Below are 23735 nucleotides of genomic sequence, written 5' to 3'. Positions count from 1 at the left end.
TTACGAGAGTAAGATAGCAGTGGGGATTGTTTACACCGGAAATCAGACGGATTTTTACTTATTATTCACTCTTAACATTCACTCCTGTGTCACACTCTATCCTGGACTAGCCAGTTACTGGGCGCACAATTTAATGTAACACTGAAATATGAATCGTTTAATTTATATAAGGCATCAATGATCAATCACAAGCCATTTGAGAATTGCATTCACACCCAAAATCAAAGTGGAAAATTAGGTCACAGGTCCGATCCAAATTCTCTGAATTTCCCCAAGACTAATATTTGTAACTCGGTATTGTAAAAGGTACCCTTGTGCATTCCTTAATATGCCCGGGCAATGAACACTGTTTCTTCCGGTTTCTACCCTCATTCCAAAATCAAGCATGGCAGGCTGGTTGTCCCTAGATGTGAGTGTGAGCGCAATTGGCTGGTAACCCCTTCAGAAAATGAATGAATGAATACAAACTGTAAAATTGACATTGAGCAAAGCGACAAATATGTCTGCAGGAAACACTGGATCTCAAATATTTTATTTCATCGAGCCAGTCAACTATTGCCAAATTAAGTCATTCACTGCCATACATGCGAAAATGTGTCCACTCCAGTGCCAAGGTTTCTGTCATTGTCACTTGAATTCCAGGACCCACAGAATATTGTGTTTTAGGACTAAACATTCAATACAGCATTCAGAACCATAGACTCTCTTCTTTCATCCGAAAAAAGAGTTAATTCTTAAATTATATGGGTCTGGAGCAATGTTCCCTCAAATTTTTGTTACATCTAATTCATGTGTCTGAGCAGACACAGAAGCTCCCTGAGCACACTGAGGACCACTGTGAGCAACATCAGATGTGTACGCTGTGGCCACACATGAAGGGTGCGAATGGGCAGGGCACATTCGCGTCGTTATGCTCCGATTGGATGCGTAGCGTACGCGTGTACTGTACAGAATTATTGGCTGGACACCTGCAGTTTGGCGTTTGGCATACGGGAGACGAGGGTTCGAATCCCGCTTGGGGAAGAGAAAATGAGCACAACAAATTATCCAGTGTGGGTCCTTGGGCAAGACCCTTCACGCTAATGCCTACCTCATACAATGATGAGAGACAATAAATCAAATGACATGCCGGCCAAACTTCAGACGTCGCCCGGCCAAACAAGGTCTGCGTCAGCTGCTGGGGAACCAGAGCAACTTGATGAAAAATGGGCTACTGGAACAAAGCGGAGATGGACGAGATGCGATAACATTGCTCTGTTGGAATGGTACTACTCAAGCAACCCTAGTTAGAGGGGTTACATGCGGAGAATGGGGGGCTGAATGGTTACTTCGAAACCCACAATCACGGTTGACCACGAAACAACTAGTAGCTCAGTGCTCCAATATCCACAAACGGCAATTGCTGTCACAACTTGAGATTGATGAGGTACAACACAAACTCCAAGGTGAGGGCCCCAGGAAGAGGTTAGACCAGAGATTGGGAGGCAAGCCCCAAAGAATGATGAGATTGAAATGCTGAGCAAAGCAGCCACTGACCTGAGAAATAAGATCATGGCAATAATGAAAACTGGGCAACCAAGTAACCGATTACAACGGCTATGAGAAGTACCACCTGAAAGTCTCATGGAAACTGTGAATGCAGCACTGAGAGCGATCCCGACCCGAACAATCACGGTAACCAATGAGCTGATATACGCTTCAGCATCAGTGATCCGAGAGATGCTTGGCTACAAGGGCAACCGTGAGAGCCACGAGATTCGCTACCCACCATGGAAAAGACGGTTGGAGGCTAAGATGAAGGCGGCCCGGAAAGATGTGAGTTAGTTGACGGAGACCCAGAGAGGTGTGAATAAAAGGCCAATACCCAAGAGGTACCTGCAGATAACCATACCTGAAGCACTCGAAACTGCCTAACAAAGGCTCCAGGCCTTGTCCAGTCGCCTAAAGAGGTACACGAAAGAGAATGAGGCCAGAAGAATAAACAGGCTGTTCGCAACACAACCTGCGAAAGTGTACACTCAGTGGCAAGGTTCTAACAGCAGAGCAGACCCTCCAAGGCTGGAAACTGAAAGATACTGGAAAGGCATATGGGAGAAGGAGGTCGCACATAACAGCAGTGCACAATGGCTGGTGACTCTGAAAAAGGAGCACAGGAACCTCCCTGAACAGAACCCAGTTACCCTCACAGCGGCAGACATACAAGAAAGAGTCTCAGGTATGAAAAACTGGATGGCACCAGGCCCGGATATGGTCCACACCTACTGCCTAAAGAAACTCACAGCACTCCACGAGCGCCAAGCAGCACAAATGAACCAGTTGCTGATGGATGGGACTCACGTAGGATGGCTAACCGAAGGGCGAACAATCCTGATCATGAAGGATTCCACAAAGGGTGCTGTTCCTTCCAACTATCACCCAATAACGCCCAATAACCCCAACAACATGGAAGCTCATGTCAGGCATCATTGCGGCTAAGATAAGTGGACACATGGATCAATACATGAGCAAAGCACATAAAGGCATTGGTAGAGATACTAGAGGTGCCAGACATCAGCTGGTTGACAGAACAGTCGCACAAGTCTGCAGGTCCCGACATACCAACCTGTGCACAGCCTGGATTGATTACAAGAAAGCATATGACTCGATGCCACACACATGAATCACTGAATGCTTGGAGTTGTATAAGGTCAACAGGACCCTGAGAGCCTTCGTTGCAAACTCAATGAGGAAGTGGAAAACCACACTTGTAGCCAATGGCAAGCCACTAACGTAAGTGTCCATCAAATGTGGCATATACCAAGGTGATGCATTCTCCCCACTCCTGTTCTGCATAGGACTGAAACCCCTCAGCCAAATAATCACCAAGACAAGCTATGGATATGGCCTCAGAAATGGAGCTACAATCAGTCACCTCCTCTACATGGACACTCATCCTGGCTGCTCAAGAGCAGGCCCTGAACACCAGAGCCATAGAGGCACGGATATACCACCCAGGCAAGACGCAAGGTGTAGATTGTGCAAAGAGGCACCTGAGACAATCAAACACATAACTGCGGGGTGTAAGATGCGGGCAGAGAAAGCCTACATGGAGTGCCATAACCAGGTAGCTGGCATAGCCTACCGAAACATCTGTGCGGAATATGGACTGGAAACCCCAAGGTCAAAATGGGAAACACTTCCCAAGGTAGTAGAGAATAACCGAGCAAAGATCCTGTAGGACTTCCAGATACAGACTGACAAGATGGTAATGGCCAACCAACCAGACATCATGGTCATAGATAAAGGGCAAAGGAAAGCCGTTGTCGTGGATGTAGCGGTCCCGAGTGATGGGAACATCAGAAAGAAGGAACATGAGAAAATCGAGAAATACCAAGGGCTCAGATAGGAGCTGGAGAGAGCCTGGAAGGTAAAAGTGACAGTCGTGCCTGTGGTGGTCGGAGCACTCGGGGCAGTGACCCCCAAACTGGACGAGTGGTTGCAACAGATCCCGGGAACAACATCGGATATCTCGGTCCAGAAATGCGCAGTGCTGGGAACAGCACGGATACTGCGCAGAACCCTCAAGCTTCCTGGCCTCTGGTAGAGGACCCGAGCTGAAATGGGGGACAGACACCACCCATGGTGGGTGAGACGCAGATTATATATATATATATATATATATATATATATATATATATATATATATATATATATAGGCGGCCCGGTAGTTAGCACAGTGCAGAGGTCGCCGGTTCGCATCCCGGTCCGGCCTCCCTGTTTCTCCGGGTCCTCCGGTTTCCTCCCACACTCCAAAAACATGCATGGCAGGCAGATTGACCACTCCAAATTGTCCCTAGGTCTGAGTGTGAGAGTGACTGTTGTATGACTTGCCCTGTGTGCCCTGCGATTGGCTGGCAACCAATTCAGGGTGTACCCCGCCTCGTGCCCGAAGACAGCTGAGATAGGCTCCAGCAACCCCCGCGATCCTAATGGGGAATAAGCGGTACGGAAAATGAGATGAGATGAGAATATATATATATATATATATATATATATATATATATATATATATATATATATATATATATATATATATATATATATATATATATATATATATACAGTAAAGTCTCGTTATATCGATATCGGATATATCAATACTATTTCTATGCACGCACGGAGAAAATTACATGCAAACAGGGTCGGATATATCTATAGTCCCGGTTATATCGATATTTTTTCGGACTCCCTTGAATATCGATATAACGAGACTTTACTGTATACTCTATATATATATATATATATATATATATATATATATATATATATATATATATATATATATACAGTAAAGTCTCGTTATATCGATTCTCTGGAATTGGAAAAAATGTCGATATAACCGGACTATCGATATATCCGATCCTGCGCCGAACTGCATTAACAAAAGTCGCCAAAAGAGGGCAGCCAAGCGCCATGTAAGAAACGGAGCTGGCCATGAGCTCCGATTTTGTACCTCTTTTTTTTGGGGGGGTGAGAGATGTTCCCCCAATGTTGCCTCAAAATGGCACATATAATTCTTTAATGATTGCTATGCTTTCATCTTCAGAACTACAGTGTATTTGAATCATATTCATAACTGGATGTGTAACAAGAAAGCATATTATCCGAATCTGAAGCCATTGTTTGGATTCACAAGCAATGCAAGACGTCTTGGCGTGAAGTCATTTTTATTGGTGTTTTGCATTTGAATAAAAAGTGACATCGGTTCTCCTTTAATACACAGTATAGAATGTTAATAATTTTCAAAATCATCACGCTTCAGCAGACAAAACAAGAAACATTGTTGCAAAAAACGATTGCATTCATATACAGTACAGTGGGCATGTACATAACACAACAGGGAAACTGCAACGCTTGCATCTGACTGTATTATGTATACAATTTAAAAAAGTCATCAATCTTCTTCTGCTTCCCATTTTTACCTTTTCACACAAACATTTCAATCTCGTCTGCTACTCACGAGCTAGCGTCTGAAAATGAAAATGGCTCTGCTACACGGGTGCTGGTCACGAAACCAAGACACGTGACCAAGTCGACCAATGGCGCGACCGATGGCGTGTCACGTGACCGACACGTGACCAAGTCGACCAATGGCGCAACTGATGTATCGATATAAACAGCAAAATGGCCGGTGGGGATGAAAAGGAGCACCGTAATAACCGGATTATCTTAATAACCGGGTACGAGTTTTATTTATTTATTTATATATATAAACGGTACTAATTATACATAAAAAGACTAGAAATGTGCAAGGGAAATTAAAATAGTATCGTAATAAGCGGTACTATCGATATAACCGATATCGATATAACGAGACTTATATATATATATATATATATATATATATATATAAATCAGAATCAGAATCATCTTTATTGCCAAGTATGTAGAACACACAAGGAATTTGTTTCCGGTAGAACACGCTGCACTAGTATCGTCAAAAAAACTGCTAAGTGGCACTATACTATATATATATATATATATATATATATATATATATATATATATATATATATATATATATATATAAATTGGTCTAATTAACTACATTATATCACTTCTAAAATTAGATATTAAGTAATGCGTTTCTGTTTTATTTTATCTTGTGCGCTGCATAGATTGGATTGGATTGGATTTGCCTTTATTAGTCTCGCAGTGGAGAAATTTACATTTCTTCTTCTTCTTCTTTTTCTACTGCACGAGTATGTGCAAGAATTGCGCAATTGCGCACGCGCGCAGCTTAGAATGAGCATTGGTCTGGAGTTATATGAGCTAGAAATGAGGGTGGCTGCCCAAAATAACAGCAAAACATTGCGAGAGGCCATGGCCAACACATTATCGGTACCAAAGCATGAAAATACAAAACCCAAACAAATTAAGGAATGGCGCTGTATGCCATATTTAAATACATTTGTGAATAGCAGTGAATGAGTTAAAGACATTATGGCCAAAATAAAAATATAGAGCAAAGACGGTGCAGACGGATAATAATAACAATAATAATAATAATAATAATAATAATAATAATAATATATTACATTTTAAGCGCCATTCAAAGCTCTCAAGGATACTTTACAGTCACAGACAAGCATATGTTCTCCTCATAAAAAGCATGTACAGGCAATTTACTCTTCAACTATTAGGGACAGAATTTAAAACAAAAATCCAGAAACTCACAATCGATTTCTCGTAATTCATTTGCGTTTGTATTTGTATTTGATGGGATATGAAGCAATAAGAATTCAGGGTCCCAGTGACTTGTCAGTTCTTCTTAACTCATTCACTGCCATTCACAAATTTATTCACTAATTGAAAATATGACATAGAGCGCCATTCCCGAATTTGGTTGGGTTTTGTTTTTTTCTTGCTGGGGAGCCGATAAAACACTGGCAATGTTTTTCCCTTCCACGAGGGAAAAAAAGACAGCTCTTCCCTTTTTTCCGTGTTAGCGCTTTGTTCCGGCTTTGGCTGTTGTTAAAGCGCTATCTAAACCAAAATGTATGTATTGCATTGTATTTTGTACAGCCGCCCTCATTTCAAGCTCATAATACCCCAGACCCATATAATTTAGGAATTAACTCTTTTTTCTGATGAAAGAAGAGCGTCTAAGGTTTCTTACGCTGCATTGACTGTTTATGTAGTCCTAAAACTCAATATTCTGTGGGTCTTGGAATTATAGTGACAATGACAAAAACCCTGGCACTGGAGTCGGCACATTTTTGCACGTCTGGCAGTGAATAAGTTAAGGATCCACTACTTCACTTGTTTGAACAAGTTACAAGACACAGGAATACATTTGTAGACCTGCAAAAGGCTGGGATGGGCTACAGGCCAATAGCGAAGCAGCTTTTTCTGAAGGCAATAACTCTTGGTGCAATTATCAGAAAATTAAAGGAGTTTGAAATGACGAGCCCAGAAGTACACGCTAAAACCTGGTGAATGACCTGAATAGAACTGGGATCAAAGTGTCACAGAAAACCATCAGACACACATGACGCCATCATGGATTAAAATCCTGCAGCCGTCATGGTTTAATATCCTGCACTCCACGCAAGGTTCCTCTGCTCAAGCCAGCGCATGTCAATGCTGCCTTAAATTTGCCAATGACCATACATACATATGATACAGAGTAGGAATGGGAAGTCATGTGGTCTGATGAGACAAAAGTGGAGCTTTTTTTGGTCAAACTTCCACTTGCCATGTTTAAAGGAAGAGGAAGGATCTGTACAACCTAAAACTAAAACTGTGAAGTGGTGAAAACATTATTCTTTGTGGATGTTTTATTTCCGTCAAACGAGGACGTCTAGTTACTAAACATCCCCTCTCTCTCCCCCACCAAGGTCAGCAATCGTAAAACCGCATGCTAGTCCTGACTGGTCACACAAGCAAATCAACTTCCCAAGGGTTTAAAATTGTAGCACAGTCACTCATCCAGCCCGCTTTGCCAGCTGCTCTTAAACTTGGCAGAATGCTAGGCGCTAAGATAACTTGCCCCGCACCAATGCATGGCTATGCATTTGCTCGCTAAACATTATCCTCCTGGAGTACAGAGCCTCTCTTCAAACGAATCCTCGCCTCCGTGGCGGCAAATAAACTACACTTAACATGAGCATCGTTATCGCTGAAGGCACACAAGACATAGCTCGTCACACAGCACACATAGCAAAGAGGGAGATTGCCAAACTAATGTGGAGGAGTGCTTTGGTGTAGACAACGGCATTTTTCACAAAAAGTCTTGCTCAATCCGTCTTAAAACTAGCAAATTAAGTGTCAACAACAGGGATTGGAAACGAAGGGACCACGCGCAGCATGTGGCCCCCGAATACTGAGAAAAATAATTCAAACATTTGGAAACACAGGGGAAAAATCCCTCAAATTCTCCAAAATACTTGTATTAAGTTCATCCTGTCTACTTGATATCTGCTGATCAAAAATGAAAATGAAATTATGTATTTTGTCTAAAAATCGCTCCGTCCTACTGTAGACAGATTTATGACAGTTATCAAGATTTTACCAGAGGCCAATGATTTGCAGTTTTGTGCTACACCCAAAAGAGCTGGCAAGGGATTATTGTACAATCGCAAAACGTTTTTAAAAAAATATATCAATTTCATGATCCGACGGCCTGATCGCAAATTTAACGGCCTTAGTTATCATACAAGTGTGAAGAGCAATTGGATTAACGTGAGATAACGGCAACAGAATGTCGATGTGGCCTTCAAGAAATGCAGAGAGAAATGTGGACAAGGAGGCAGAATGCAAGTCATTCCACATCGTCTAAATGTACTTCTGACTGTGTGCCGCATTTCCATTCCTTTTTTCCTTGTCTTGCTTTATTATTGTAGATGTACTGCTCATTTCCATTTCAGGCCAAGATGACTCAGTGCTGCATTCCTTCATTGCATTGTCACAATAACTGCATCTTACATCCAAGATGCTTCTGCAAAAGTCACCATGCCAATGGAGCTAATCTTATTCAAGATCAATTCTATTCTGCATGGACATACAGTAGATTGAAGTTGTCGAATATGAAATATCAAACTTGCTTAAGGGCACAATAGTCTTGCACCAAGCTTCCAAGATGTGTGCACCTTGCCGGCAATAAAATAAAATAAAATAAAAACAAGGACTAATCTCCTTAAATGATATGCAAATAACATTGCCTGCAGCATTCCTATCACATCTATGCAGCTGGGACCACATGCAACTGTCAAAACATTTTATGTCACATTTTGACATTCAAGTTTAGTCTTTGCACTCCACAGCACAGCTCGCAATGCACTGATACATTTGTGACCTTATTTGACTGTAGGGCTTTCATTTATCTTCAATGTTACCAATTTAGTGAAAGTGGGAAAAAATCACTCCAATCAGCTATTAGCATTTCACTTCAAATAGAGTCACGGATGCCATCGTGTATGAAATGAAAAGGGACACAGTCCTGTTAATGAGGCTTCATGTGTCTGTATGTGCGCAAATGCAGCACCATCCATCTATCCTTTTATCATCATTCAAATTTTGCACCTGATTTACTGTTATATTGATTCCTCCAGCATTTAAATGGCTTACCTGTACAGGAAATGTAACGTTGGGCTATTTGATTTTAAGCTATTTTCCAAACCAAGTTGCTACGTTATAATTTGACACACTTCTTCTTTTCCTTTCGGCTTTTCCCTTCAGGGGTCGCCACAGCGAATCAATGTCCTCCATCTATCCCGGTTTTGTGCATCCTCTTCTCTCACACCAGCTACCTTCATGTCCTCTTTGACCACATCCATAAACCTCTTCGGTCTTCCTCTCGGTCTTCTGCCTGGCAGTTCAAGACTCAGCATCCTTCTCCCGATGTAGTCACTCTCTCTCCTGTGGACATGTCCAAACCATCTCAGTCTGACTTTCTCTCCAAAGCCTCTAATATGAGTTGTCCCTCTAATGGACTCATTCCTGATCCTACCCAACCTGGTCACTCCCAAAGAAAACCTCAACATCTTCATCTCTGCTACCTCCAGCTCTGCTTCCTGTCTTTTCTTCAGTGGCACTGTCCAAACATCGTGGCTGGTCTCACCACTGTTTTATACACTTTTCCTTTGATCCTAGCTGAAACCCTTCTATCACACATCACACCTGACATTTTTCTCCAGCCGCTCCAGCACAATAAGACACTGGCTTGTGCCCCCTTGTGGCTACATTATAATTTGACACACTGCTCAAACGTTTTCACATCAACAAAACATCAAGTCATTGATGTGAACATGTTAATAGTCAAAGGTTCTGACACCACTCCATTTTTGAGGGTTACAACAATGGGGTTTATATTTGCCTATGAGCACAATAGATATGCAACTGTAAAACAAGTTGGAATAATATGAAGATTAAATACTAATAATTTAGTTGTACTGTATTTTCGTCACTTCTTTATTGTTCATCCAGTATATCATTGAGTAGAGCTGTACAATACAACGATATTCATTGTACTGAAATGTTATGCATCCATCCATTTTTCAGACCGCTTAATTCTCTTTAGGGTTGCGGGGGTGCCTATCCCACCCTGAGTTGGTTGCCAGCCAATCGCATTGCATACAGAGACAAACAACCAGTCACTCTCACATTCACACCAAGGGACAATTTGGAGTGTTCAATCAGCCTGCCATGCATGTTTTTGGAATATGGGAGGAAACCGGAAGAAGCCGAGAAAACACACGCGGCGACAACGTTGGAGAACATGCAAAGGGAGGCTGGACCGGGTCTTGAACTCACGACCTCTGCACTGTGAATCCCGGGTGCTAATCACTCAACTACCGCACTGAAATGTTATTATAAAGTATAAATAAAATAATCAAAACTAACATTGAAAAATTGTTTTGGATGTTGCAATAAAATGAAAACAAATTTGCTTCAACAAAAACAAACTACATCTTTAAACCCGTTGTTTTTTTTGTGATCATTTGGACAAAAAAAAAGAGATCTCTTTTTTTGAACAGTGATAACAGAACTTTTTTTTACATTTGCATTCCCTCAAAATGTTCAGTGTAACCAGACCTTTCCATAAAATAAATACTGTGTATTCATATATATATCAAATACTTCAACTGTGATAAATAGATCCTTGAATCAGTAAATGAGCCATGTCAAAAGATTTTTTGAAAATTGCAGTTTTCTCAAAATACTGATTTGGAGTGTTTGGATGTGGGAGGAAGTCGGAGTACCCAACAAGCCGGCTCAGGAAGAACATTAAAACTCCACACAGCTGCCCAATAAATTACAAATTCAAAATATTTAGTGCATCCTTACTACATAAAGCTGTATTTATTTTTCCAAAATGTCAAAAAAGAATCAGAATTAATTTTGAAATTGTTTGTTTGTCATTTTAACTCATAGCTTTTTAAATGCCACTTCATTTCCCTGAAAAGAAATACGTCTGGGAAAAAAAGTAAAGTACAGATGACGGCTGAAGAAACCTTCTCATCGCTGAAAAGAAATAGCAACTTTTTTTTACTAGCTATTTCAACAAGACAACTGTGTCTCACAAGAGTAAGCTAATGCAGACAGTGCATTTTCAGCAAGTGTCTACCAACTGCTGCCAAAAGAGCCTGCTGCAGACAGGCATCGGGTCACAAGCCTGAGCCAAACAGGCTGCCAACTGACTGCAGACGGGAGGGAGAAAGATGGAGATAGGAAGATTTCAAGTTTGTAAACGGACAGATTGAGGAACGTTGAGCAGCATTCTGTCATTGGCGCAAGTCGCTGGCTTTCATACATTCATCGTCCAACTTAGAAAGAATCAAATGACGACACACGTGAATTTACAGTTTACGGAAAGCAGGCGGCATAAATGTGTGACCTGTTGAGCTTGTGCCAGTGACACCAGTCGTGGCAGATGTTGGTGCCTCCAGGTAGTCAATGCCTTTTTTGCAAATGCCAGATGTGCAAGTGAAAACACTGGCTGAGAAAATATGAACATTTGTGAGCATGGAGTAAATCAGCCTTGTTGCTAGACCTCAGTAATACGCCAGTTCTGAGATTGGCAGTTGGATTGTGTGTATTTTGGTCAGTAGTCAGTATCTAATTCTCTCTTCTCGAATACAATAGGGTGAAAGGTTTAATACCTCACATCATTTTACAAAAACGTAGGCATTTTTTCTCATATGTATCCGGTGCTTTTGTTTAAACTTAACATATATGTACATAGGTGGCACGGGGCAGAGGTTGTGAGTTCAAGACCTGGTCCGGCCTCCCTGTGTGGATTTTGCATGTTCTCCCTGAGCCCGCGTGGGTTTTCTCCGGGTCCTCCGGTTTCCTCCCACATTCCAAAAACATGCATGGCAGGCTGATTGAACATTATGATAATAATAATAATAATAATTTTGAATTAATAATAATAATTATTATTATTATTATTATTATTATTAGTAGTAGTAGTAGTAGTATTTTTATTATTATTATTGAAACAATGCATCCAATTCCTTCACTACCACTATCCACACTGTCACAACGTTGTTTCCTCCATTTATGCTGACCAATAATTTTGCAGGCTCTCTGTGGTGCACGGCCAATGAGGAGGCGAAAGTAAAATTGAGGCTAGCAACAAGGAGTAGAACAAAAAAAGAGGACACTCGCAAGCTGCTGTAATAGTCCCAAGGTCTCTATGGGTACCCAGTGAATCAACCGCTGGAGGCTGTGTGTAATTGTGCAGCTCACTGACAGGGTGTTTGTTGCCAAAATGAGTACATAAAGATCACCTTTTCTGATTTTTTTTCTTGTGCATGTCTGTATTCCGTAATTGCAGTGATACACAAACACCTAAAAAGTGAGAGAGGAAGAAACGTGCCCTGGAGTCACAGCCAGACGCATAATGAAGTTCGGCCACTATCTCTACCCCAGCCCCTCCATCCCTTTTGTCACTGAAGATCATTTCTCTGTGCGTCATGTGAAAAGGTTCTGCAAATTTTCAATGCTGCATCGATGTAGTTTTCTAAATGAATAGGAACCTTTTTCTTTGATGCCTTGGTTGATTTATAGACCTATTTTTTAACTGAGCTATTTAACAATGTTGTTGGCAGATGCCGTTCAGTCATGGAAAAATAATAAAAATGTATTCATTCCAAATATTGTGTATAATTAAGGCATGATTTTTCAGAATTAACTCCCTGTTTCCCCAAAACAATTAGGTAGCCATATACTAATATGTTTCATCTCGGATAAAAGCAGGAGTGCAAGGGAGTTAAAATATTTAATTAATATTTTAACATCACGTTACTTCCAAATAACTAAGAAACTAATACATTATTAGATATTAAAAGTAAGAATGAACTTGATGACAACAGAAAATAGCAGCAAAAGAAATTGGAGGATCATAATTTGCATAGGTGGGCACTGTCATCTGTGCATGAAAAGTGACAGAAGGTCCATCAGTCCGTCACAATTGGAGTGACGTTTTCACTGGTTGACTGATGGTAACTTTGAAACACTAATGGGAAACAACGGTGACATGAGTGATATGCAACCATTTCCTCGATTGCTCAAAAAGACGAGGGACATTTTGGAGATGTGAAACAGGAAAAAGAACAGTACCGTATGACCTTGCACCTTATACGCCGGTGCGCTTTATACGTGAAGTTATATTAAGCTACAACAGGTCTCGCAACTACTGTCAGCAGCCACAGACTCCATTTGCCCGCAGTCAAAGAAGTAGTGCGCGGTCAATGCTGGGATATATAAAATGTAACCTCAGCCTCTACTTTAGCGCCTTATAATGTGTGTGTGTGTGACTGATATTTAGAAAATGTTGATATATTTAGATACAGTATTATATTTGTAAAACGTTTTCATTCATTGAAGATGCACCTTATACCACATATATGGAAAACGTTTGAAAATCAACCATTCATTGGGGGTGCGCCTTATACTCCAGAAAATACGGTAATACAGTAAAGTCTCGTTATATCGATATCGGATATATCGATAGTCCCGGTTATATCGATACTATTTCTATGCACGCACGGAGAAAATTACATGCAAATAGGGTCGGATATATCGATAGTCCCGGTTATATCGATATTTTTTCGGACTCCCTTGAATATCGATATAACGAGACTTTACTGTAGTTTGAGTTTACGTTTTTGTGTGAAGTGATTCAAACTGATTCTAAATTGTTTCACAATATGTGTTGTTACTGATATTATCTCATATATTGCATCTTGTATTCTATTCTTCATGGAAAGATGGGTATTGCATCTCTTGGAAGAATTGTCAATATTTGCCAAACTGTTGTTTATGATTAAGTGAGTTGACTCATTGCCACAATTCAATGCTTGCATCTCAAATCTCTGCTCACGAGTCCTAGCCAAAAGAAGAACTCGTGTCTCAAGACTCCACCTTTATAAATTATTTTGTGAAAGCTATATTGCTTGTATATTGTGCAGTTTTTGTATTTTTTAGTCTTTGTTTTGTATTTTGTGTTGCATTTCGCGATGTCCGTGTTGTCGCCAGCCACAGGCTCCTGTTACATTGACGTGAAAGTTAAAAGCCTCATTGGTCAAAACTGCACAATCACCCCTCAACACAGAATTGCTACACTGACATTTAGCAAGGGCAGATGAGTGTAATGTGGCGCGGTGCTCTATACGTCATTATGCGGAGGTGTCCAACAGCAGAGCTGAGTGTCAAGGTTCAGCCATATTTCATTATGCTCCCGGATGCAATTGAAGGCCTCATTAACATGTATGGCCACAGGTTGTTGTTGACCTCGTTCTCTGGGTGTCAGTGGCAGGAACAGGGCTTTCGTCTGACCGTCTCAAACATGACTTGCACATTCTCCTTAAGGTCAAGATAGGCACCGTTTTGTCATGATTGCCTCCATCGCAAACAACATGCACTTAAATGCATTTGAAACAGCTGTTTGGATACATGTGGCATATAGATGCATGGTGATGAGATCATTAGCAGAGATTAATCCCACGTGTTCTTGTAATGAAGTACTTCATATCTACATTCATAGCTGCATTAAGTATGGATATAGTTTAACACATCTGAATACAATATCACGATGGTTTTAGACCTCGTGTATTGAGTACCACCAAGACCCAATTGAATATGCATGTATATAGGTAGGTGGATATTTTGAATTCATCATTTAAAACTCTAAGTTGCACACCCAGGATACCTATTTGAAGTACACTCAAGCAAAATAACTGCTCTAAGATCCGTTTGATGAGGTTGCAAAAAGATAACAAACACACAAACAAGTGTTGCAATGTTATAACTGTGATGATGCTTACAGAGGAAGTCAACTCCATAATGCTCTTTACAATATGGTCTATGCAGCTCAATGAGTTAAACGCGTTTTGATTGATGTTGTGTTGGAGCTGCAAAATCCATCCAGAAAAGAAAGGGTGGGGGTTGTTGGCGGTGGCATGGCTTCCAATTTTCGACGAGTCATTGTTACTTTGTGACCGTGCTGCCAACTCTGACAATGACATGAGGCTTCATATCGTGCAGTACCTTCTGGGGCTTTCTGGAAGCCCTCCACCCCACCCGACCCCCTTGTAAAATTATGCGACTGCTACTGCAAGGTATGGGAAGGAAAGCAAAGAGAATGAAAAGATGGCATTGCAAAGATACCCTTTTTTCTGAGCCTTATTCTTCTTAGTAACAGTGTGTTTTGACTCAAAAATCATTTTGTTTATCCATCCTTTGCCAAACCACATGGCATCTGATAATCTGAGCAATGCCAGTTTGGCAGAACTGCACCGCGGCGTCCTGGGCTTGGTCAGATCACAAAAGCGGAGTAGAAAACAAAATGCCTGTGCCTCTTTTCCATCATTTTCACTTTTGTAAATTAGCTCTTAATAGGAATCAGCCAAACCTGTGCATCTCTCATTGCGTGTGAGAGAATGTTGCAATCTTAGTAGTTAGTAGTTTCTGAAAAACTACCGAGAGTCCTTTGGCAACACAAAATTCCTACTTATTTCAAACCGATAAACACTTTAAGGCAAAAATTAGTGCATCCAAAAGATAGGCTGCTAAATGAAAAACAAAGTAATGTAGTTTATTCCATACATTGTAAGAAAGAAAATTGTAAAGAGCAATACATTGGGGAGACTCAACAAATTCTCAAAAAAAGACTTTATCAACATCGCAGGGATAATACAAGTGGGCCTAAATCGGCAGTACATTTGCACCTAAAAGCTAGCAACCACTCATTTGACGACAATGACGTTAAAATTTTAGCGAAAGAACATAGATGGTTTGAAAGGGGAGTAAAAGAAGCGATTTTCATAAAACAATAAATCCTTCATTAAACCGGTCCGGTGGGGTGAGGTTCAATTTGGATCGCTCATACAATAGCCTGCTTAGGCAACATACTATTAGTAATACCGATGAGGTGATACCGGTGGAAGTGGGGCGGTCAGGCCAGTCAGTCGTTGGTCAGAACAGTAGGAACAATCAGTGGCGCTGCAGGGGCTAGTCCTCGGCTCCCCCCAACCTGAGAGCAGGGACCTATCATAGCAGAGTCCGACACCGCCATGTCTGGACAGTAGGGATGTATATACATATAGGGCCTAAACTACCAGTAAGTCTTTAGTTTGCTGACAAAGTTTCTTGGATAAGAAGTGAAACGTCCGGCACCTTCAAAGAAGTACATATGACGGCTGAAGAAACCTTTTCATCGATGCACCACTCCTGTACGACTGAGAGCTTACACAGACGTTGCAATCTTAACTCATGACAAATCAAAATGTTTTTCTCTTACCGAAATGGGGGGTGGGGCTGGGGGATAAACACACCTTAAACCAAAAGCGCCCCTGTTTGTTACTGATGTAACTGGGGAAAAAAAGCCTCTTTAATTTGCACACATTTTCTCAGTGGGCTCTTTGTAGATTTTCACAATAAGCAATGGTGCACGATGTAGAATCACATTCGTACTAATATATGAATAACTGCTGAGTAAAAATGGACATTTTGGTTTAAGAGGCGGAAGCATACAGAAAGACAGTCGGGTCTGCTCCATGAGTGGATGGGAGGAATATAATTGAAAATAAACCTATGCACCCATTCATTTTCCAATCCGCTTATTCTCACAAGTGTCGAGGGGAGTCCAGGAGCCTATCCCAGCCATCTCTGGGCAGTCGGCGGGGACACTCTGAACTGTTTGCCATCTAATCGCAGATTAAAAAAAGCAATACCTGTAAATGGGGTGATACTGTGCATAATAGATTATTTTTCATTTGTCTACGTTGTGGCATTTACCCCAAGTCAAATAAACGTGAATGGAGTTCGATTCCTGTTCCTGTGGAGAGTTTGCATATTCTAACCTGATTGTGAGCACCAGTTGTTTTGTATGCCGTGTGATTGGCTGGCAACCACCTCAATGTGTATCCCGCCAACTGCTCGAAGCTGGGATTTCAGATCACCCGTTTGAGACAATGGATGGGTAGATGGAAGAATGAAATTAAATAAAATGAACTGAAACCATCTGGACATTTATTTTATCACGTTCATTTTCACCCCTTTTCACTTCTACTCTTTGTGTTTATCTGACAATGTCAATTTTGTCACCAAAGCAAACACACACACACACACACACACACACACACACACACACACACACACACACACACATTCACCCTTTTTTTAGTACCAGTTGGCCTTGTAGCTCAATGAACAGAGAAGACAAGCTACAGGATAGGGCTTCCGCTCCACTTATGAGACAGTAATTAGTACCAACTCCTGAGGGAGTAGAGATAGACTTCACACAGCTTGGCACTACCTCTCTCTCTTATCCTCCACCGGCAAAATCAACAGCTGCAGATCTCTACATTTCACTCCTTCCCCATCCTTATTATGCTACATCTTAGCAAACACATATCTTTGTCAAAATTGTCATTAACATAGTCTGGTTGAGGTCGGGCTGATATTCACTATTTGTGTTAACATTCACCAAGGATTTCCAATCAGTCTCAAAGGTGTCACTATACTTTCCAGGAAAAAAAACACAAAATAAATTTGGTCCAACAACCCTTCCTTGAGCTGTCACCTTATTGTGGTGAATGGTTTTGTTTGTCCCAGTATGCTTAGGATCTACAATTCCATGAACACTTATTGTTCTCCATTCTGATTTTTTCTGTTCATTGTATATTATTGACATATAAAAGGTATCCGTTTAATAAAACAATTTTAATATCACACAAGATAGCCCACGGAAATCTAAAATGCAGTTTCTAAATGACAATTTCATTTACAGTAGATAAATAGAATCTGTCAAAGTAAAGGGGCGACAAGTTCTCAGAAATACACTATTCCACATTCCATCCATTTTCCTAACCGCTTATTCCTCATTAGGGTCGCGGGTGGTGCTGGAGCCTATCCCAGCTGAATTCGGGCATGAGGAGGGGGACACAATGAATTGGTTGCCAGCCAATCGCAGGGCACACAGAGACAAACAAACTGTCACTCTCACACTCACACCTAAGGATGTCAATCTGCCTGCCATGCATGTTTTTGGAATGTGGGAGGAAACCAGAGGACCCGGAGAAAACCCACGCGGGCCCGGGGAGAACATGCAAACTACACACAGGGAGGCCAGAGCGGGACGCAAACCGGCGGACCTCTGCACTGAAGCCAGTGTGCTAACCACTAGACTACCACAATCCCCAGAAAAAAAAATATATGTATTTTTTTTTGTAATCTATGTGTCTGGAAAGCGTTACAAGTCCATTTCTAAGACGTTGAGGTTGCAGCAATCCACTGCCTGAGCCATTATCCACAAATGGAGAAAACTTGGAACAATGGCAAACGTTTATAGGCGTGGTTGACCAGCTAAATTTTAAGTGTAATGACAACTTACTCATGAGCTCACAAAAGAACCCAAGCCTCACTGGCCTCAATTCAGGTCAATTCACTCCACCATAAAAAAGACACTGGCCAAAAATTGTGTACCCGAACGAAAACCACAAACAATGCAAAAGCTCATTTCAATTTTGCCAAAAGAAATCTTGATGACCCTCGTCATCTTTGGAAAAACAACACAGTTATTGGAGGCCGACATTCCTTTCTTCTGTCTGCCTAATTTGTCTCCACGGGACCATTGAGTTTAATTTCCAAAGAACAGACAAACTCTGACGAACAGCATTTTCAGAAAGATTATGCGTTTTCATAATGTCGTTCGATACTATGCCATATGGACACTGCTTTGCTGGTCCATCAGGGGAGGAGTGTTTGGGCAAAATGAACGTGTTTGCTTCAGCAGTTTTTCCGGAATGATTGAAAGCGTGCGGTGCAAGACTGAGTGTTGAGAATCCGATCTTGCTCATTCACGACTTTACTCGGCTAAAGTTCCCTTGTGTATCATTTTATTAACTTTATTGCACAGATGTTTGGTTTTGCTTTGTAATTTTTCAGAGGAATCGTGTATTAGTTCGCTTTGAACATCACACTTGTTTATTCAGGAGTTACACAATACAACACGTTATTTATTCACATGGTAATTTGAGCTACATGAAGGCAGAGAGGAAGAAATTATGGAGTTTGGTTTTGTAACTGTAAAACAGTAATTCTGTGAAGTCTGTTGATACCTATTCATTCAGCAAGATCACTGATGCTGGAGGAAAAGGCCCAATTTAGATTGTCTGTTCGCATTCAGCCTGAAGGTGTTTGATAGGGTTGAAGTTGCAGCAGTCAAGTTCTTCCAGTGCAGTAGTCATTGACTTGCAACCGTCTTGGTGTGATGAATAATTACAAGCCTCAACCCAGCTGAAGCTATTAGGAGGTTCTCCACTCATACCAACTCCTCCATATGTGAAAATAACACAGTATCTTGAAAAAATATTCAAAGCTAAATATCTTTAAAATGTGAAAAATATGACTTTTTTTTCTGCCTTGTTGCTGTTCCATTTTTGTTTTCAACTTTGGACTTTTTTGTGGCGTCCTTCTGCCTTCCAGCTAAGACTCTTTGTTGTACAAGCAGTGTGGCTAATAAATTCCACCCCAACAAGTGCACGATAAGCCGATTGATTTTTTTGTATACAGATCTCCGCGTTACTGGTAAAAATAGCGCACATGATTTAATGTCTGTGACAAACCAATCTAATGAAGATCATCAAATGGAAATATCCTTTGAGTAGTGTAGGTTGCTCAAAGATTATTTTGTACTTCACTCTTGCCTTTTCGCTCAACCCGAGAATGAGTCTAACGTTATATGTATCAAATTATACAGTAAATTGCTCACTGTGATTTGCCTTTCACTGCAGACTGAAAAAGAAGTCTCAGTCGGTGGACATTGCCAGCCAAGGTTTCTCCCCGACCCTGATGCCATCCTCGCCCCTCAACAAATCTGCATCGCCGGTTCCCAAGACAACCACGGTCCTCGCAGTGCAGGAAAACAACACCACAAACTCCCAGCGCCGCAGCCCACGGTGTGGCGAACTGAAGAGAGGCTACACCATTGGTAGGCAATTTGTTTCATTGGCTTCTGTGTTGTCTGAATTACATTTCAAATTACACTGACCAGCCACTCCATCATGATGTCTTGCGCCATATATAATATGAATTCTAATTTAAGATGAAAATGTGTCATACAAATTCAACCAAACAAAATTTGTCCTAACAAAATCATTTTGTAAAATCATTTCATACTATTTTTTGGAAGATTTTTTTCCCACATTTTCAGATCGTGGTGTGGTGCGGGATTTTTTTCAATGAAAGAACTGTGCTTTTGAAAAAGATTGAAAAACCCTGAATTACAGCATGCGCACGTACATACACACTCATGCATACGCATGCAGGCATATACGCATGCTATCATGAGCAACAGCCTAAATAGCCCCCAACATGAACAAAACAGAGATACAGGTATATAGCAGATGCAGGACTTTGTGAATTTGTGAAAAGTAAATCATTGCCTATCTTAGCAGAGATCAGACCAGAGGCAAGGGATGCACTTGCAGTGTGATAAATGCAGAAACTATCATTTGTACATTTTAAAATGCTCTAAAACACTCAAGGATACTTTACAATCAGGAATAAGGATAACAAAACCACAGATAAAATTATAAATAATGAATGGAAATTCAAAGAATATCAGACAGAGGGAAGGAGAGAGCGAGACAGAGAGAGACCGAGCGACAGAGAGAGAGAGAGAGAGAGAGAGAGAGAGAGAGAGAGAGAGAGAGAGAGAGAGAGAGAGAGAGAGAGAGAGAGAGAGAGAGTGTGATTCTGCTGATGTCTTACTCCGATAAGGTCACTTCATACAGAGTCATCATGTATCGACTCTGCTGCCTCTGCAAGGTTCTGTTGTAAGAGCAGATCGATTAGCCTTCATACCTATCAGTCAGGTTGACAGCAATCAGTGAAAGGAAACTGCAGGTTAAAGATGAGGTAATGGCCCCCCTGTTGACTTTTTTACATTCTCTGATCATTAATTATCTGTGCAATGTCATATGCAGGCTGCTTAGAATAAAAAGTAAATCAAATAGATCAAGGTCATAAAAGTACACTAATTCATCCATTAAAGAATACAGTACGGCCGCCACTCCCCCCGTTTCTACAGCATTTAACTGCATAGGCACGAACTGTTTAAGCTTGAGTCATAGCAGTTAATCATTCACTACGGCTAATGTTGGCTGAGATAAAGGATACTGAAGTCAAGGCCTGCTGGACTGCCTGCACTGCTGACACAAATTATAGTATCCATCCATCCATCCATTTTCCGTACCGCTTATTCCTCATTAGGGTCGCGGGGGGTGCTGGAGCCTATCTCAGCTGTCTTCGTGCACAAGGCGGGGGACACCCTGAATTGGTTGCCAGCCAATCACAGGGCACACAAAGACGAACAACAGTCACTCTCACACTCAGACTTAGGGACAATTTGGAGTTGTCAATCTGCCTGCCATGCATGTTTTTGGAGTGTGGGAGGAAACCGGAGGACCCGGAGAAAACCCCCGCGGGTCCGGGGAGAAAATGCAAACTCCACACAGGGAGGCCGTTGCGGGACGCGAACCGGTGACCTCTGCACTGTGAAGCCGTTGTGCTAACCACTGAACTACCGGGCCGCCCCATTATAGTATCCATAATGAATTATATTTTTGTATCATATCGTGAGCAATAATTACTGGATGACCCTCATCAATATATTAAAGAGGAGCTCTATTGTCTTTTCTTGCAGCCTCACCTCATACCTGACAAGGTCTACTTTCAGAATTATCGTATTTTTAAAGTAGATTAATAACGTGTCCGGCCACTTGTAGTGCTATGGGCTCGGTCTTCGACAGACCTGTCATTGCAGGTGCAACACATTTCCAATGTTGATTTTCAGAAATAAAGCACACTATATCCCACTACAAATGTTAAAGAGTCATCCTCGGACATGACTTAGTGAAGAGAATGGATCTGCAGTGGGTTTTTTTTTCGCCCAAGAAGAAAGGGACGTAGAGTAGACAGGAAGTAACTGATATTTTCCAGGAATTTAGCTGACACCTGCAGTTTTGCCTCCCAAGGGAGTATGTTGCAATTTTCCCCCTGACTCCTCATTTCTGACAGGATTTATGCTCCAGTGCCTCAGCGGACATTCACATCATTATCCTTGAATTCAATCAGCTCAGTATTGTATCAGAACACCAAACTGTAGTTAAATACCTCTACACATCACCATCTTACCGAGTCTGAAGTCTTTTGTTTCTGCCGACTATCGAAACCATTTTGCTGCTTGTATCGTGTTCACGTGGATGTATTCTTGCACATTTAATACAACAGTTGTCAACACTCAAGGCCAGCTTTGTTTTCAGGAGCCTCGTTACATCGTATCTGAGTTGATCCGAGCCGTTTTGAGTCCTCATTTGCTGGACTTGCGTGATGAAGTCAACCCAGAAATTTCCCAGCTTTCTACATGGGCATCATAGCATTTGCTGGCATTCAGTGAATAGTTTTATACATCAGATTCACTGTCCGAGCTCTTTGGCATTGAAAGCAATTGTTGTCACACTGATGTCACCAAGAATTTACAATTATTTTAATATTCATGAGGGAACCCGCACTGCGTGCCTTGGACATAACATGGTATAGTTTGAGTTAGACCGATTGAAAAGGAATGGGTACATAAATACCTGCTGTAAGTATGACTGTGTGGTGGCAACGTGGAATATGAGCCAGAAGAACCATCGCAGATGTAGTACCTCAAGTAGTTAAGGAAAATACAATATGCAAAGGGAGTACTGTTTCGGTCTCAAAATTGACTTTATTGTTGCAATACTCGAACGACCAAATACAGTGGGGCCTCGGTTTACGAACACCTTGCCTTGGAATGGAAATGGAAATGGAACTGTATAGTGCCACTTAGCAGTTTTTTTTTGGACGACGATACTAGTGCAGCGTGTTCCACCGGAAACAAATTCCTTGTGTGTTCTACATACTTGTCAATAAAGATGATTCTGATTCTTATGAAATTTTTTTCTGAACCCCACAGCACCGTATCTCCCTTACCATAGTGGAGAGCGCAACATTTTGGAAGCACCGCTGGGATAGTTTGGTTCGAGTGTACCAGCCGTGGGTAGAAGCCGTGGGTTGTTGCTTACCACACGTCAATCGCCTCCAAATATTTTTTGACAGATACTTTTGCTGTTATGGGACCGAAAAAGACCCCACCACAGCCGAAGAAGACACAAAACAAAATTACAGTCGAGGAGAAGATTATCATTGAGAAACACGAACGAGGTGTGCTAACTGCATTTCAATGTGTATCATTGTGTTCAGCTGATAGAAAAGGCTTGGCATGATGTTACCCTTCGATCCTTGAAAGCAGCAGAAGAATTTGTGTCCCACATGCATCCTTGAGAGGGACTTTGAAGGATTGGATCCTCATGACTCTGTTGTTTTGGACGACATTGTTTCCATTGCACAGAACATGGGACTCGAAGTGGATCCAGCTGACATTGAAGAGCTTGTTGCTGACCATAATTAGGTCCTCAACACAAAGAATTTGATTTGCCTTCAAGAAGGCAAGCAGAAGCAAGCCAGAAAGCAACAGATGTCACTTAAGAGCCATCAACGACCATCAGAAATATAAATAAACTGACTTTATTATACTGCAGTGTATTTCTTTCATTACAATACAATGGCACATTTATTATACATAGAATAAGGTATATTGTGTGTAGTTTTAAGGCTTATTTAGTTGAAAATTATATTTTATGGAGATCTGCATGGGA

The 23735-nt window shown here is 41.3% G+C and overlaps 1 protein-coding gene and 1 pseudogene across 4 annotated transcripts in view; both read left to right on the top strand.

The window, feature by feature from the left end:
* The window catches only part of oxr1a (oxidation resistance 1a), a 117871-nt gene that overhangs the window by 4294 nt on the left and 89842 nt on the right, over nucleotides 1–23735 (top strand). For all 4 annotated transcript variants that reach the window (XM_088999764.1, XM_088999766.1, XM_088999767.1 and 1 more), the window contains exon 2: nucleotides 19785–19981. In XM_088999764.1, the coding sequence (XP_088855890.1) occupies nucleotides 19785–19981 (197 nt within the window). The remainder of the gene's footprint in view (nucleotides 1–19784; nucleotides 19982–23735) is intronic.
* On the top strand, nucleotides 2880–3583 carry LOC148896166 (uncharacterized; annotated as a pseudogene).

This window comes from Hippocampus bargibanti, linkage group LG06, assembly GCF_051943395.1.
Source record: "Hippocampus bargibanti isolate YZ-2025 linkage group LG06, ASM5194339v1, whole genome shotgun sequence".
Classification (NCBI taxonomy): Eukaryota; Metazoa; Chordata; class Actinopteri; order Syngnathiformes; family Syngnathidae; genus Hippocampus; species Hippocampus bargibanti.
This window is presented reverse-complemented; position numbering and strand designations above follow the sequence as displayed.